The following is a 17480-nucleotide window of genomic DNA, read 5'->3' as shown; positions in this document are numbered from 1 at the left end:
GAACCAGAGGACATAACGGATCCAGGAACACGCTGAACAACATTTCCAAGGCTTAGGTTGTTGTGGAACTCAGAGTTTCCTGTGAAAACTAAGGTCTCCAGTTCATCACAATGTAAAGCAAGAAAAAAATTAAATCCTCTGAGTTTTAAGAGAACCAGAAAAAAGCACTGAGATCTTATTTAGTAGTAGTAGTACTAATGGAAAACTGAAAGCCTCAACAAGGGAAACGGGGGGAAAACGCCAAACAATCGTGGGTGCTTTGGCTCGCATTTCATTTTACAAACCCTACAATCTTTTGCTGCATGTATCTCAAGTGGAAAAACATCCTCTTTCTATTACTTCTTACTCTTACTGAGAATTGTAAACAAGTGTCTGAACTAGAACATGGAACAGAAATTCAGATGCAGACTCTGCCTAAATGTAAATGTACCTACTTCATGCGTCTATCTATGCAATGAGCATTACTTTTAATAAAAGTGAAATTATTGCCATACCTGATTCCAGATAGACTGTCAAAAGCATGCAGGTCCAGCACATTGGAAAGATCAACTCTGCACAGATAGGGAGAGAAAGAAAGCTTTCTATTTTCACTGCATGTAAGAATTATGTGTACTGAAGCTTCGATTACTCATTTTTAAACATATAAATAATTGTTCATGTTTGTTGTTTTTTTTTCCTGATCTCTTATTCCAATGCAAAGCACCAGAAGCTAGCCCTATTTTCAGATGTCAGCAGTCAGTGCTATCTACCATGGAGTAAAGCAGCTTTCAGCTGTACAGTAATATGGGAGCATAAAAAGAGAATTTTAGTGAATACAGTTAAAAAATAAATTAGTACTAAAAAAACAAACAAACAAAAAAAAACACACAAGAATCTGTTTTCTGAAAGATGTGATTTGTATTGGATGCCTAAGTGTTATCTAATTCTCTGATGGGAACAATCGTTCTGTACCTCTTTGAACACAAGCACACATTAAAACACAGTAAAGGTAGGTATGCATGTGCACAGCCAACAGATCATAATGAAAGCTTGGTAAAAATAATGTCAGTGGGACAGGATTTGGTACTTGTTGGAATACAGGTTAATCTAATACCTCGACCTTTGTGTCTCCAAAATTTCGACAAGTCCATTTATTGACCTAAAACAAATAGAAAAAAGCAAAATGAGGTGCAAACGCAACTGTAATATATCGATTGGACAATTTAACAATGTAGAGCAATACAAGAAACATAACGCCATCTCTCACACTGTTACTCAATGTTTTACAGTCCAAGAGGCATCAAGAAAAAGTTTGCTTTTGTGACATTTTATAGCCGAACCAAGGTCAAAATTCACAACTTCTGACAATAAAATATTACTACTGAACATAGCATTTTTCTTCTCCCCGTACAAACTGCAAGGTTAAGAATTCTCAAGAGTCTGAACCACAAAAAACGTTGCAAAGTATTTCTCAATATTCCATTTTGTCTGTCACGGTACTGAGAAAGATGGAACACACCTTTGAACACTGGTTTGATTCAGCCCATTTGTTCTTTTACATCCATGACAATTATTCAGATATCTTCCATACCCCTTTATATTTGCTAATAAACATGTATGGACTAGCAGACATTGCCCCCTGTAGTTAACTCAGACAAATGGCAACAGCTGCCCAATAGTATAAGAATGTGAGCACTTAAGACAAAGGTCTATTATAAGGCATTTTTTAGGCCTAATTTAGCCAAGGAAACGGTGTGGAGTTGCACCAGAAGAGGGTCAGGTTGGGTATTAGGAAAAGGTTCTTCACCAGAGGGCGGTAGACATGGAACAGCCCCAAGCAGCCAGAGTTCAAGGAACATTTGGAGAAAGCTCTCAGACATAGAATTGGAATTTTGGGTGGTCCTGAGTAGAGCCAGAGGTTGGAGTCAATGGTCCTTGAAGGTTCCCTCTAACTCAAGAGCATCCTTTGATTCTATTCTATAATTCTACACTTCTGAGCAGGTAACATCAAATCTTACTTAGGCAAGCTGATAAGACTGTGGAAGCACAGAAATGCACTGGAAACATCTCCAGAAAGGGGCAGACTCTTTTTCACTGCTTTCTCACTGCTCTTTTTCACTACATGATCTGTTGGAACAATCATGAGATCTAATTTCTAAAAACATTTGAGCACATACAATGTCACGGTTATACCAGAAATTTCATACCTGACAGTTGTTCTGACTGTATTCAATTCTTCCCTTGAAACCAAATCCGTTTTATTGACGATTACAAGATCAGCTAATGCAACCTGCCTATGCATTTGGAAAAAGAAAAAAGGAACACCTTGAAAAAAAAAGCAGTTTTTTGTAAGGCAGAAGCAGTATGTCTCTCATAGCACTGTAAAATTCCTAGATTGTTAGTACAGGAAGGCACACATTAACCAAACCATCAGCCAACTAAAACATCATGGAATGACTACAGTATTAGCTTCTAGAGGTTACTTGTGGCTTGTGCATTTCAGTAGACAAAAGTAGCAGCAGCCAGTGACATGAAAGACAAGCCATGGCCACTGAAATGTTTACAAGCACAGCATGCTGAGGCTTTTTCACTGCTAGCAAAAATGTATAGCTAATGGTGAGGAGACTATACTGAAAACTGGTTTTGTAGCTGAAAGTTGAGCTTCTTTCAACCTGCTATTTGTACTCTATCTGTTGTAGTTTCCATGGAAAAAAAGAGGAGGCATTATTTTCAGATCAACCTACTTATTAGAAAATTCATATCTAAGCAGAATGATCAAATGAAGTACAGAGTAATTTTTGTTTTCTACCTTTGTTTAAAAGCAAGGGAGGGGAAAACCTTAGAAAAGAAAAAGAATCAATTTTGAATGATCTTCCGCACAGTGCAGTCACTGACTATGATTAAAAAAGTGGTTTTGATATCCATACCGAGATGCTTCGTTGACAAGGCCTTCTGGCTTCTCCTCTGTCAAGTGCTAGACAATAATTAAAACAACTGGATTAAGCATGTTTAAAAAATGCTCAAATTAATTTGCATTTAAACTATGCCAAAATCATTTTACACAATGTATGATTTTCATTCATACTGCTTAAGTTACTACATTGTAAGGAACTGATTTTATGGCCAACTATCAATGAAAAAGCTAGAAATGAAAAACTATTTCTGCACTTACCAGTCCTCACTGTTCTGTAGGTCTGTTCTTTCAGTACACTTTACTTAGATGCCTCTGTTACCTGACATTTTATTCTACTTCCAGGCAACTAAATCATCTGTAAATCCGATACAGTATGTAGTAGTCTGCCTCACTCTCTCACCCTGGGAATGAACCTATTGGTTCTTTTTTCATCTTCTTTCCATTCTATTGCAGTCTCTTCCAGATCATACAGCTCATGGACACCTTGGCCTATCTCTTGATGAGATTTGCCTTGAATAGATACGAGTCCCTTACCAGAAAAATAACTCTTAGAGTATATAAACAAACCTTTAAAAACAAAATACTTATGGAGAAAAAAAAAACAAAACAACTTTACAAGTACACAGAGCAGGGAAAAACCTCTGACAAATATGCAGAGGTTGATCAAAATAACAATGCAACAGAGTCATCTCTTGTAACAACCATTCTTACAATTAAGAATTATACTTTGCTATACTCTGCCTTCAGCTTCTCATTTGGACGGTTACCTGGAATATTTGTGCAAATTTCAATGTCATCTCCTACCATGCCACTTTGATTGTATGTATGATATATGTCTCTATGAAAGCCTCATCACCTGTCCAAGGTGATGTAAAATAGGCAAAAATGCTGAGTCTGTTCCCACTGAGTTCTCATGCTTAACACTTACACTGTCTTGAAACAGAATCTCTCAATAGCAGAGAAAGAACAAATATCTGTGTGGTGAAATGACTAGCAATGGAATTAACAATGGAATACTTTCAAAACTAAGTCCATTAACTCACATGCCAAACGTTGCACTAAAAGAGTTTTCATCACTTGAAAACTGTCTAAAATAGAATGTAAATATTACTTGGATCCCAAAGCTCAGTACAACAGAAGCATACTTCTAATCAGCAGTACAGCTAATGAGTACAACAGACAGCTTGAAGTGCATCAGCACTGCCGGCTTTATGCTGCTGTTGTTCTACTTGTCAAGAAATAAACCTTTCTTCCAGTGAAGTACAAATAATTACCTTGCTGCCTCTGACACACATATGTTCTCAGGAAACAAATCACAGCACATTTGATTGTTTTCCTTAGACCTTGTCTAATCATACAATCGACTTTTTTATCATTTACTTAGCTTTGTGGTTTAAGGAAAATGAAAGTACATCCTCAAGCATCACCAACGTTCACCTCAGAACTATGCAATGAATCGTACACGGGGATGAATACACTTATGTGTAAATCACATCTTTAAAACTGCAGTCTGATGTAATCAAAAAATTTTAGGTGGACCATCACTAGCATTGTGCTGCATTGTTACACTCAATTAAACTTCTGTTTATTATGCCAATAACTGTAATCATGGACAGAAACCTGTAACTACATCCCTAGCTAAGGAGCCATCTAGGTGAAATGGATGAGACCTTTCAGAGCAAAGGAGGGGAAAACAACATCACCTCCTTTCACTTATGTCCTGATCATTAATCCTGACCCACTCATGTTTGGGACTGCAAGTCTCCCCTTTCACTACACAGCAAGTAGTACTGTGGTCTGCTTCTCTGTCAGCTACCTTGAGTGGTCTCATTGGCCAGCAGGTATTTAAGTGTCTCTACATGGATCAATTACAAACTGATGTTCTCTCTTTTGTCTGCTCTTTGACCTGTATGTGGCTGACAATACACTGCAGTTTCTTTCCATTTAAAAAGAGGGAAAGCACAAAGCAAAGAGGTTGGAAGTTTCAGGCAAACCTTCAGTCTTATGACATCCATGGTACGTCCAGTCCTATCTTTCACATTCTTTTCCCACAGAAGATTCTACAAAGAGGAAAAATGTTTTCACAAACAGAACAGAGTAAGATGATTTTCTACAAAAGGACACAATGATTTTGCAGTTGACTGCGATGTATTAATATTTACCTGTATAAAGAGATTAAGGTTTTCTTCCTTAATATTTCCTAGGACTTCAAGTGTTACTGTCACTATGTCCTGTAAATGGAAAGACACACAAGACAGACAAGATAGATGCTTAAAAGCAGCATTTAGCACACAACTGCTTATACTCTAAAGGAGTGACAGGCCAGACCCTTTCCCCTTCAATTATTTATTAAAAATCAAAACCACAAAACAGACAAAATACTGTATTTTCTCTCTAAATAAAACACAATCACCAAGATAAAAATGCAATTTACACTGTAATATGCAAGGATTGTTTTATTGCACAGAGCAAGAGAGAAGATTCTACCCTGACATAAATAAAAGCTGGGTTACATATCTGGAAAAGCAAAGCATTTCACATTCCTAACCTTCTAGCACACGTGCGGTTATAGGATTTATATCAAATTTATAGGAAAACCTAATTCACTGTTACAGGTTGATCTGTTGATTTTCTGTGTAAAAACAAAGGGAAGCACTCACAGAAGTGTCTCTCTAACACCTTAATTAATGCAAAGTTGTGAACAGCAACTCCCCAGTATCTACAAACACTGACATCATTTCGACCTACGGGATAAATATCAGGTGTAAGTACAGGGCTCAATTCTCAAATCTCAATTGCTCAATAAGGGCAAATATTGAAAAGAATAGTATTACTTGGCTGTTGTAGTAATGCTCTCCATGTACAAGAACACTGTTTCCAACAATAGAACTCTTAAACCATATTTGAAAGCAGAACTCAGTATATACATTTACTATCTATCTGTATCAAAGTACATGGCATTCAGTGTAATATTCCAGAGATCTTAAACATACTATTCTCTACCTGAAACCTTCTGAAAAAATAAGATGATTAGTATGCCATGGTTGCAGTTATCCTGAACTATCTTCTAACAGCGAGACTGAAGCAGTGCTTGTTGTAATTACCTTGTCGAGATGTGCATCTGTTGTCTTCATACTCTCGAATTTTTTCTGCAAGCTGAAAACTAGCAGATGTTGCATTTGCACTGGATGGATGCAGTGTCATTATCTCAAACAAGATCTACACAAACTCTTCAGTACTGCAGACCAAAACTAAAGTGCTGTTATCAAAGTAATTTTCAACTGTTAATTCAGCTTTAATCTCAGAATAGTTATGTTTAATTATGTTTGTTTGATCTTTCAAATGATCTGTGATAGGAAGTCTGCCACAGCTTAACTGCTGGAATTCCACTATCAATTATCTAATTTGACTATAGTAATGTACAGAACCATTACGGATTTCCTTTCTAGATTAGGAAAAAAATTCTGACGTATGAGTGATAAAGCAAGGAGTGACCTATTGGATGGTCATTTCTGGTTGGATTAAAGCTGTCCTTGGGCCAAGAGAGTCTGTTATGGTTAGAAACGCTTTGTTCTAACTCAGCTGTCAGTGTCTTACAAGAAAGACTTAGGAGACCCATTTTCACAACAAGGCTAGTAGTACGACCTACTAACTTTTAACCATCATAGAGTAAGTCGCCATGGACTTCTATCTACATTTTACACTCTTACATCTTTATAAAACAAAAAAGCAACTTCTGACATCTGTGGGATGATTTGTTGGGCATCACTTTTTGAAACTATGTTAGGAAGTAAAAAAGGAACAAAGCCATTGCTTCTAAGAGTAAAATGTGCAGTATAAAATGAAGTGAAATACTATACAACGCTTTCTACTTAACTCATTCCCAAAGCTAATTCCCACTGCACACTGTGCAGTGTTTGCTAATTTAAAGCTCAGCCTCTTAGTCATAAAAGAACCAGAGGACATAACGGATCCAGGAACACGCTGAACAACATTTCCAAGGCTTAGGTTGTTGTGGAACTCAGAGTTTGCTGTGAAAACTAAGGTCTCCAGTTCATCACAATGTAAAGCAAGAAAAAAATTAAATCCTCTGAGTTTTAAGAGAACCAGAAAAAAGCACTGAGATCTTATTTAGTAGTAGTAGTACTAATGGACAACTGAAAGCCTCAACAAGGGAAACGGGGGGAAAACGCCAAACAATCGTGGGTGCTTTGGCTCGCATTTCATTTTACAAACCCTACAATCTTTTGCTGCATGTATCTCAAGTGGAAAAACATCCTCTTTCTATTACTTCTTACTCTTACTGAGAATTGTAAACAAGTGTCTGAACTAGAACATGGAACAGAAATTCAGATGCAGACTCTGCCTAAATGTAAATGTACCTACTTCATGCGTCTATCTATGCAATGAGCATTACTTTTAATAAAAGTGAAATTATTGCCATACCTGATTCCAGATAGACTGTCAAAAGCATGCAGGTCCAGCACATTGGAAAGATCAACTCTGCACAGATAGGGAGAGAAAGAAAGCTTTCTATTTTCACTGCATGTAAGAATTATGTGTACTGAAGCTTCGATTACTCATTTTTAAACATATAAATAATTGTTCATGTTTGTTGTTTTTTTTTCCTGATCTCTTATTCCAATGCAAAGCACCAGAAGCTAGCCCTATTTTCACATGTCAGCAGTCAGTGCTATCTACCATGGAGTAAAGCAGCTTTCAGCTGTACAGTAATATGGGAGCATAAAAAGAGAATTTTAGTGAATACAGTTAAAAAATAAATTAATACTAAAAAAACAAACAAACAAAAAAAACCACACAAGAATCTGTTTTCTGAAAGATGTGATTTGTATTGGATGCCTAAGTGTTATCTAATTCTCTGATGGGAACAATCGTTCTGTACCTCTTTGAACACAAGCACACATTAAAACACAGTAAAGGTAGGTATGCATGTGCACAGCCAACAGATCATAATGAAAGCTTGGTAAAAATAATGTCAGTGGGACAGGATTTGGTACTTGTTGGAATACAGGTTAATCTAATACCTCGACCTTTGTGTCTCCAAAATTTCGACAAGTCCATTTATTGACCTAAAACAAATAGAAAAAAGCAAAATGAGGTGCAAACGCAACTGTAATATATCGATTGGACAATTTAACAATGTAGAGCAATACAAGAAACATAACAACATCTCTCACACTGTTACTAAATGTTTTACAGTCCAAGAGGCATCAAGAAAAAGTTTGCTTTTGTGACATTTTATAGCCGAACCAAGGTCAAAATTCACAACTTCTGACAATAAAATACGACTACTGAACATAGCATTTTTCTTCTCCCCGTACAAACTGCAAGGTTAAGAATTCTCAAGAGTCTGAACCACAAATAACGTTGCAAAGTATTTCTCAATATTCCATTTTGTCTGTCACGGTACTGAGAAAGATGGAACACACCTTTGAACACTGGTTTGATTCAGCCCATTTGTTCTTTTACATCCATGACAATTATTCAGATATCTTCCATACCCCTTTATATTTGCTAATAAACATGTATGGACTAGCAGACATTGCCCCCTGTAGTTAACTCAGACAAATGGCAACAGCTGCCCAATAGTATAAGAATGTGAGCACTTAAGACAAAGGTCTATTATAAGGCATTTTTTAGGCCTGATTTAGCCAAGGAAACGGTGTGGAGTTGCACCAGAAGAGGGTCAGGTTGGGTATTAGGAAAAGGTTCTTCACCAGAGGGCGGTAGACATGGAACAGCCCCAAGCAGCCAGAGTTCAAGGAACATTTGGAGAAAGCTCTCAGACATAGAATTGGAATTTTGGGTGGTCCTGAGTAGAGCCAGAGGTTGGAGTCAATGGTCCTTGAAGGTTCCCTCTAACTTAAGAGCATCCTTTGATTCTATTCTATAATTCTACACTTCTGAGCAGGTAACATCAAATCTTACTTAGGCAAGCTGATAAGACTGTGGAAGCACAGAAATGCACTGGAAACATCTCCAGAAAGGGGCAGACTCTTTTTCACTGCTTTCTCACTGCTCTTTTTCACTACATGATCTGTTGGAACAATCATGAGATCTAATTTCTAATAACATTTGAGCACATACAATGTCACGGTTATACCAGAAATTTCATACCTGACAGCTGTTCTGACTTTATTCAATTCTTCCCTTGAAACCAAATCCGTTTTATTGACGATTACAAGATCAGCTAATGCAACCTGCCTATGCATTTGGAAAAAGAAAAAAGGAACACCTTGAAAAAAAAAGCAGCTTTTTGTAAGGCAGAAGCAGTATGTCTCTCATAGCACTGTAAAATTCCTAGATTGTTAGTACAGGAAGGCACACATTAACCAAACCATCAGCCAACTAAAACATCATGGAATGACTACAGTATTAGCTTCTAGAGGTTACTTGTGGCTTGTGCATTTCAGTAGACAAAAGTAGCAGCAGCCAGTGACATGAAAGACAAGCCATGGCCACTGAAATGTTTACAAGCACAGCATGCTGAGGCTTTTTCACTGCTAGCAAAAATGTATAGCTAATGGTGAGGAGACTATACTGAAAACTGGTTTTGTAGCTGAAAGTTGAGCTTCTTTCAACCTGCTATTTGTACTCTATCTGTTGTAGTTTCCATGGAAAAAAAGAGGAGGCATTATTTTCAGATCAACCTACTTATTAGAAAATTCATATCTAAGCAGAATGATCAAATGAAGTACAGAGTAATTTTTGTTTTCTACCTTTGTTTAAAAGCAAGGGAGGGGAAAACCTTAGAAAAGAAAAAGAATCAATTTTGAATGATCTTCCGCACAGTGCAGTCACTGACTATGATTAAAAAAGTGGTTTTGATATCCATACCGAGATGCTTCGTTGACAAGGCCTTCTGGCTTCTCCTCTGTCAAGTGCTAGACAATAATTAAAACAACTGGATTAAGCATGTTTAAAAAATGCTCAAATTAATTTGCATTTAAACTATGCCAAAATCATTTTACACAATGTATGATTTTCATTCATACTGCTTAAGTTACTACATTGTAAGGAACTGATTTTATGGCCAACTATCAATGAAAAAGCTAGAAATGAAAAACTATTTCTGCACTTACCAGTCCTCACTGTTCTGTAGGTCTGTTCTTTCAGTACACTTTACTTAGATGCCTCTGTTACCTGACATTTTATTCTACTTCCAGGCAACTAAATCATCTGTAAATCCGATACAGTATGTAGTAGTCTGCCTCACTCTCTCACCCTGGGAATGAACCTATTGGTTCTTTTTTCATCTTCTTTCCATTCTATTGCAGTCTCTTCCAGATCATACAGCTCATGGACACCTTGGCCTATCTCTTGATGAGATTTGCCTTGAATAGATACGAGTCCCTTACCAGAAAAATAACTCTTAGAGTATATAAACAAACCTTTAAAAACAAAATACTTATGGAGAAAAAAAAACCCCACAACTTTACAAGTACACAGAGCAGGGAAAAACCTCTGACAAATATGCAGAGGTTGATCAAAATAACAATGCAACAGAGTCATCTCTTGTAACAACCATTCTTACAATTAAGAATTATACTTTGCTATACTCTGCCTTCAGCTTCTCATTTGGACGGTTACCTGGAATATTTGTGCAAATTTCAATGTCATCTCCTACCATGCCACTTTGATTGTATGTATGATATATGTCTCTATGAAAGCCTCATCACCTGTCCAAGGTGATGTAAAATAGGCAAAAATGCTGAGTCTGTTCCCACTGAGTTCTCATGCTTAACACTTACACTGTCTTGAAACAGAATCTCTCAATAGCAGAGAAAGAACAAATATCTGTGTGGTGAAATGACTAGCAATGGAATTAACAATGGAATACTTTCAAAACTAAGTCCATTAACTCACATGCCAAACGTTGCACTAAAAGAGTTTTCATCACTTGAAAACTGTCTAAAATAGAATGTAAATATTACTTGGATCCCAAAGCTCAGTACAACAGAAGCATACTTCTAATCAGCAGTACAGCTAATGAGTACAACAGACAGCTTGAAGTGCATCAGCACTGCCGGCTTTATGCTGCTGTTGTTCTACTTGTCAAGAAATAAACCTTTCTTCCAGTGAAGTACAAATAATTACCTTGCTGCCTCTGACACACATATGTTCTCAGGAAACAAATCACAGCACATTTGATTGTTTTCCTTAGACCTTGTCTAATCATACAATCGACTTTTTTATCATTTACTTAGCTTTGTGGTTTAAGGAAAATGAAAGTACATCCTCAAGCATCACCAACGTTCACCTCAGAACTATGCAATGAATCGTACACGGGGATGAATACACTTATGTGTAAATCACATCTTTAAAACTGCAGTCTGATGTAATCAAAAAATTTTAGGTGGACCATCACTAGCATTGTGCTGCATTGTTACACTCAATTAAACTTCTGTTTATTATGCCAATAACTGTAATCATGGACAGAAACCTGTAACTACATCCCTAGCTAAGGAGCCATCTAGGTGAAATGGATGAGACCTTTCAGAGCAAAGGAGGGGAAAACAACATCACCTCCTTTCACTTATGTCCTGATCATTAATCCTGACCCACTCATGTTTGGGACTGCAAGTCTCCCCTTTCACTACACAGCAAGTAGTACTGTGGTCTGCTTCTCTGTCAGCTACCTTGAGTGGTCTCATTGGCCAGCAGGTATTTAAGTGTCTCTACATGGATCAATTACAAACTGATGTTCTCTCTTTTGTCTGCTCTTTGACCTGTATGTGGCTGACAATACACTGCAGTTTCTTTCCATTTAAAAAGAGGGAAAGCACAAAGCAAAGAGGTTGGAAGTTTCAGGCAAACCTTCAGTCTTATGACATCCATGGTACGTCCAGTCCTATCTTTCACATTCTTTTCCCACAGAAGATTCTACAAAGAGGAAAAATGTTTTCACAAACAGAACAGAGTAAGATGATTTTCTACAAAAGGACACAATGATTTTGCAGTTGACTGCGATGTATTAATATTTACCTGTATAAAGAGATTAAGGTTTTCTTCCTTAATATTTCCTAGGACTTCAAGTGTTACTGTCACTATGTCCTGTAAATGGAAAGACACACAAGACAGACAAGATAGATGCTTAAAAGCAGCATTTAGCACACAACTGCTTATACTCTAAAGGAGTGACAGGCCAGACCCTTTCCCCTTCAATTATTTATTAAAAATCAAAACCACAAAACAGACAAAATACTGTATTTTCTCTCTAAATAAAACACAATCACCAAGATAAAAATGCAATTTACACTGTAATATGCAAGGATTGTTTTATTGCACAGAGCAAGAGAGAAGATTCTACCCTGACATAAATAAAAGCTGGGTTACATATCTGGAAAAGCAAAGCATTTCACATTCCTAACCTTCTAGCACACGTGCGGTTATAGGATTTATATCAAATTTATAGGAAAACCTAATTCACTGTTACAGGTTGATCTGTTGATTTTCTGTGTAAAAACAAAGGGAAGCACTCACAGAAGTGTCTCTCTAACACCTTAATTAATGCAAAGTTGTGAACAGCAACTCCCCAGTATCTACAAACACTGACATCATTTCGACCTACGGGATAAATATCAGGTGTAAGTACAGGGCTCAATTCTCAAATCTCAATTGCTCAATAAGGGCAAATATTGAAAAGAATAGTATTACTTGGCTGTTGTAGTAATGCTCTCCATGTACAAGAACACTGTTTCCAACAATAGAACTCTTAAACCATATTTGAAAGCAGAACTCAGTATATACATTTACTATCTATCTGTATCAAAGTACATGGCATTCAGTGTAATATTCCAGAGATCTTAAACATACTATTCTCTACCTGAAACCTTCTGAAAAAATAAGATGATTAGTATGCCATGGTTGCAGTTATCCTGAACTATCTTCTAACAGCGAGACTGAAGCAGTGCTTGTTGTAATTACCTTGTCGAGATGTGCATCTGTTGTCTTCATACTCTCGAATTTTTTCTGCAAGCTGAAAACTAGCAGATGTTGCATTTGCACTGGATGGATGCAGTGTCATTATCTCAAACAAGATCTACACAAACTCTTCAGTACTGCAGACCAAAACTAAAGTGCTGTTATCAAAGTAATTTTCAACTGTTAATTCAGCTTTAATCTCAGAATAGTTATGTTTAATTATGTTTGTTTGATCTTTCAAATGATCTGTGATAGGAAGTCTGCCACAGCTTAACTGCTGGAATTCCACTATCAATTATCTAATTTGACTATAGTAATGTACAGAACCATTACGGATTTCCTTTCTAGATTAGGAAAAAAATTCTGACGTATGAGTGATAAAGCAAGGAGTGACCTATTGGATGGTCATTTCTGGTTGGATTAAAGCTGTCCTTGGGCCAAGAGAGTCTGTTATGGTTAGAAACGCTTTGTTCTAACTCAGCTGTCAGTGTCTTACAAGAAAGACTTAGGAGACCCATTTTCACAACAAGGCTAGTAGTACGACCTACTAACTTTTAACCATCATAGAGTAAGTCGCCATGGACTTCTATCTACATTTTACACTCTTACATCTTTATAAAACAAAAAAGCAACTTCTGACATCTGTGGGATGATTTGTTGGGCATCACTTTTTGAAACTATGTTAGGAAGTAAAAAAGGAACAAAGCCATTGCTTCTAAGAGTAAAATGTGCAGTATAAAATGAAGTGAAATACTATACAACGCTTTCTACTTAACTCATTCCCAAAGCTAATTCCCACTGCACACTGTGCAGTGTTTGCTAATTTAAAGCTCAGCCTCTTAGTCATAAAAGAACCAGAGGACATAACGGATCCAGGAACACGCTGAACAACATTTCCAAGGCTTAGGTTGTTGTGGAACTCAGAGTTTGCTGTGAAAACTAAGGTCTCCAGTTCATCACAATGTAAAGCAAGAAAAAAATTAAATCCTCTGAGTTTTAAGAGAACCAGAAAAAAGCACTGAGATCTTATTTAGTAGTAGTAGTACTAATGGACAACTGAAAGCCTCAACAAGGGAAACGGGGGGAAAACGCCAAACAATCGTGGGTGCTTTGGCTCGCATTTCATTTTACAAACCCTACAATCTTTTGCTGCATGTATCTCAAGTGGAAAAACATCCTCTTTCTATTACTTCTTACTCTTACTGAGAATTGTAAACAAGTGTCTGAACTAGAACATGGAACAGAAATTCAGATGCAGACTCTGCCTAAATGTAAATGTACCTACTTCATGCGTCTATCTATGCAATGAGCATTACTTTTAATAAAAGTGAAATTATTGCCATACCTGATTCCAGATAGACTGTCAAAAGCATGCAGGTCCAGCACATTGGAAAGATCAACTCTGCACAGATAGGGAGAGAAAGAAAGCTTTCTATTTTCACTGCATGTAAGAATTATGTGTACTGAAGCTTCGATTACTCATTTTTAAACATATAAATAATTGTTCATGTTTGTTGTTTTTTTTTCCTGATCTCTTATTCCAATGCAAAGCACCAGAAGCTAGCCCTATTTTCACATGTCAGCAGTCAGTGCTATCTACCATGGAGTAAAGCAGCTTTCAGCTGTACAGTAATATGGGAGCATAAAAAGAGAATTTTAGTGAATACAGTTAAAAAATAAATTAATACTAAAAAAACAAACAAACAAAAAAAACCACACAAGAATCTGTTTTCTGAAAGATGTGATTTGTATTGGATGCCTAAGTGTTATCTAATTCTCTGATGGGAACAATCGTTCTGTACCTCTTTGAACACAAGCACACATTAAAACACAGTAAAGGTAGGTATGCATGTGCACAGCCAACAGATCATAATGAAAGCTTGGTAAAAATAATGTCAGTGGGACAGGATTTGGTACTTGTTGGAATACAGGTTAATCTAATACCTCGACCTTTGTGTCTCCAAAATTTCGACAAGTCCATTTATTGACCTAAAACAAATAGAAAAAAGCAAAATGAGGTGCAAACGCAACTGTAATATATCGATTGGACAATTTAACAATGTAGAGCAATACAAGAAACATAACAACATCTCTCACACTGTTACTAAATGTTTTACAGTCCAAGAGGCATCAAGAAAAAGTTTGCTTTTGTGACATTTTATAGCCGAACCAAGGTCAAAATTCACAACTTCTGACAATAAAATACGACTACTGAACATAGCATTTTTCTTCTCCCCGTACAAACTGCAAGGTTAAGAATTCTCAAGAGTCTGAACCACAAATAACGTTGCAAAGTATTTCTCAATATTCCATTTTGTCTGTCACGGTACTGAGAAAGATGGAACACACCTTTGAACACTGGTTTGATTCAGCCCATTTGTTCTTTTACATCCATGACAATTATTCAGATATCTTCCATACCCCTTTATATTTGCTAATAAACATGTATGGACTAGCAGACATTGCCCCCTGTAGTTAACTCAGACAAATGGCAACAGCTGCCCAATAGTATAAGAATGTGAGCACTTAAGACAAAGGTCTATTATAAGGCATTTTTTAGGCCTGATTTAGCCAAGGAAACGGTGTGGAGTTGCACCAGAAGAGGGTCAGGTTGGGTATTAGGAAAAGGTTCTTCACCAGAGGGCGGTAGACATGGAACAGCCCCAAGCAGCCAGAGTTCAAGGAACATTTGGAGAAAGCTCTCAGACATAGAATTGGAATTTTGGGTGGTCCTGAGTAGAGCCAGAGGTTGGAGTCAATGGTCCTTGAAGGTTCCCTCTAACTTAAGAGCATCCTTTGATTCTATTCTATAATTCTACACTTCTGAGCAGGTAACATCAAATCTTACTTAGGCAAGCTGATAAGACTGTGGAAGCACAGAAATGCACTGGAAACATCTCCAGAAAGGGGCAGACTCTTTTTCACTGCTTTCTCACTGCTCTTTTTCACTACATGATCTGTTGGAACAATCATGAGATCTAATTTCTAATAACATTTGAGCACATACAATGTCACGGTTATACCAGAAATTTCATACCTGACAGCTGTTCTGACTTTATTCAATTCTTCCCTTGAAACCAAATCCGTTTTATTGACGATTACAAGATCAGCTAATGCAACCTGCCTATGCATTTGGAAAAAGAAAAAAGGAACACCTTGAAAAAAAAAGCAGCTTTTTGTAAGGCAGAAGCAGTATGTCTCTCATAGCACTGTAAAATTCCTAGATTGTTAGTACAGGAAGGCACACATTAACCAAACCATCAGCCAACTAAAACATCATGGAATGACTACAGTATTAGCTTCTAGAGGTTACTTGTGGCTTGTGCATTTCAGTAGACAAAAGTAGCAGCAGCCAGTGACATGAAAGACAAGCCATGGCCACTGAAATGTTTACAAGCACAGCATGCTGAGGCTTTTTCACTGCTAGCAAAAATGTATAGCTAATGGTGAGGAGACTATACTGAAAACTGGTTTTGTAGCTGAAAGTTGAGCTTCTTTCAACCTGCTATTTGTACTCTATCTGTTGTAGTTTCCATGGAAAAAAAGAGGAGGCATTATTTTCAGATCAACCTACTTATTAGAAAATTCATATCTAAGCAGAATGATCAAATGAAGTACAGAGTAATTTTTGTTTTCTACCTTTGTTTAAAAGCAAGGGAGGGGAAAACCTTAGAAAAGAAAAAGAATCAATTTTGAATGATCTTCCGCACAGTGCAGTCACTGACTATGATTAAAAAAGTGGTTTTGATATCCATACCGAGATGCTTCGTTGACAAGGCCTTCTGGCTTCTCCTCTGTCAAGTGCTAGACAATAATTAAAACAACTGGATTAAGCATGTTTAAAAAATGCTCAAATTAATTTGCATTTAAACTATGCCAAAATCATTTTACACAATGTATGATTTTCATTCATACTGCTTAAGTTACTACATTGTAAGGAACTGATTTTATGGCCAACTATCAATGAAAAAGCTAGAAATGAAAAACTATTTCTGCACTTACCAGTCCTCACTGTTCTGTAGGTCTGTTCTTTCAGTACACTTTACTTAGATGCCTCTGTTACCTGACATTTTATTCTACTTCCAGGCAACTAAATCATCTGTAAATCCGATACAGTATGTAGTAGTCTGCCTCACTCTCTCACCCTGGGAATGAACCTATTGGTTCTTTTTTCATCTTCTTTCCATTCTATTGCAGTCTCTTCCAGATCATACAGCTCATGGACACCTTGGCCTATCTCTTGATGAGATTTGCCTTGAATAGATACGAGTCCCTTACCAGAAAAATAACTCTTAGAGTATATAAACAAACCTTTAAAAACAAAATACTTATGGAGAAAAAAAAAACCCCACAACTTTACAAGTACACAGAGCAGGGAAAAACCTCTGACAAATATGCAGAGGTTGATCAAAATAACAATGCAACAGAGTCATCTCTTGTAACAACCATTCTTACAATTAAGAATTATACTTTGCTATACTCTGCCTTCAGCTTCTCATTTGGACGGTTACCTGGAATATTTGTGCAAATTTCAATGTCATCTCCTACCATGCCACTTTGATTGTATGTATGATATATGTCTCTATGAAAGCCTCATCACCTGTCCAAGGTGATGTAAAATAGGCAAAAATGCTGAGTCTGT

General features: G+C 36.9%; 1 protein-coding gene across 17 annotated transcripts in view; it reads right to left on the bottom strand.

The window, feature by feature from the left end:
• Positions 1-17480, bottom strand: part of LOC146753837 (uncharacterized) — a 45716-nt gene that overhangs the window by 25496 nt on the left and 2740 nt on the right. For 15 of the 17 annotated variants that reach the window (XR_014939572.1, XR_014939573.1, XR_014939574.1 and 12 more), the window contains exons 4-21: positions 16596-16642; positions 15876-15962; positions 14783-14827; positions 14184-14240; positions 12842-12893; positions 11900-11968; positions 11732-11797; positions 9752-9798; positions 9032-9118; positions 7939-7983; positions 7340-7396; positions 5998-6049; positions 5056-5124; positions 4888-4953; positions 2907-2953; positions 2187-2273; positions 1094-1138; positions 495-551 (exon numbers count right to left, since the gene is read on the bottom strand). Coding sequence is in view for 14 of the 17 variants with exons in the window: in XM_085529483.1 (XP_085385609.1) it covers positions 495-551; positions 1094-1138; positions 2187-2273; positions 2907-2953; positions 4888-4953; positions 5056-5124; positions 5998-6049; positions 7340-7396; positions 7939-7983; positions 9032-9118; positions 9752-9798; positions 11732-11797; positions 11900-11968; positions 12842-12893; positions 14184-14240; positions 14783-14827; positions 15876-15962; positions 16596-16642 (1082 nt within the window). In the remaining 3 variants the exon portion in view is untranslated. Of the gene's footprint in view, positions 1-494; positions 552-749; positions 772-1093; positions 1139-2186; positions 2274-2906; positions 3423-4887; positions 4954-5055; positions 5125-5997; positions 6050-7339; positions 7397-7938; positions 7984-9031; positions 9119-9751; positions 9799-11731; positions 11798-11899; positions 11969-12841; positions 12894-14183; positions 14241-14782; positions 14828-15875; positions 15963-16595; positions 16643-17480 lie in introns of those variants that run through there. The other 2 variants (XM_085529496.1, XM_085529497.1) reach the window with 2 other exon arrangements.

The sequence above is a fragment of the Coturnix japonica genome, chromosome Z (genome assembly GCF_054131305.1).
Source record: "Coturnix japonica strain WE chromosome Z, WE-NBRP24, whole genome shotgun sequence".
Lineage (NCBI taxonomy): Eukaryota > Metazoa > Chordata > Aves > Galliformes > Phasianidae > Coturnix > Coturnix japonica.
The sequence above is the reverse complement of the archived record's forward strand: the minus strand, read 5'-3'. Positions and strand labels throughout refer to the sequence as shown.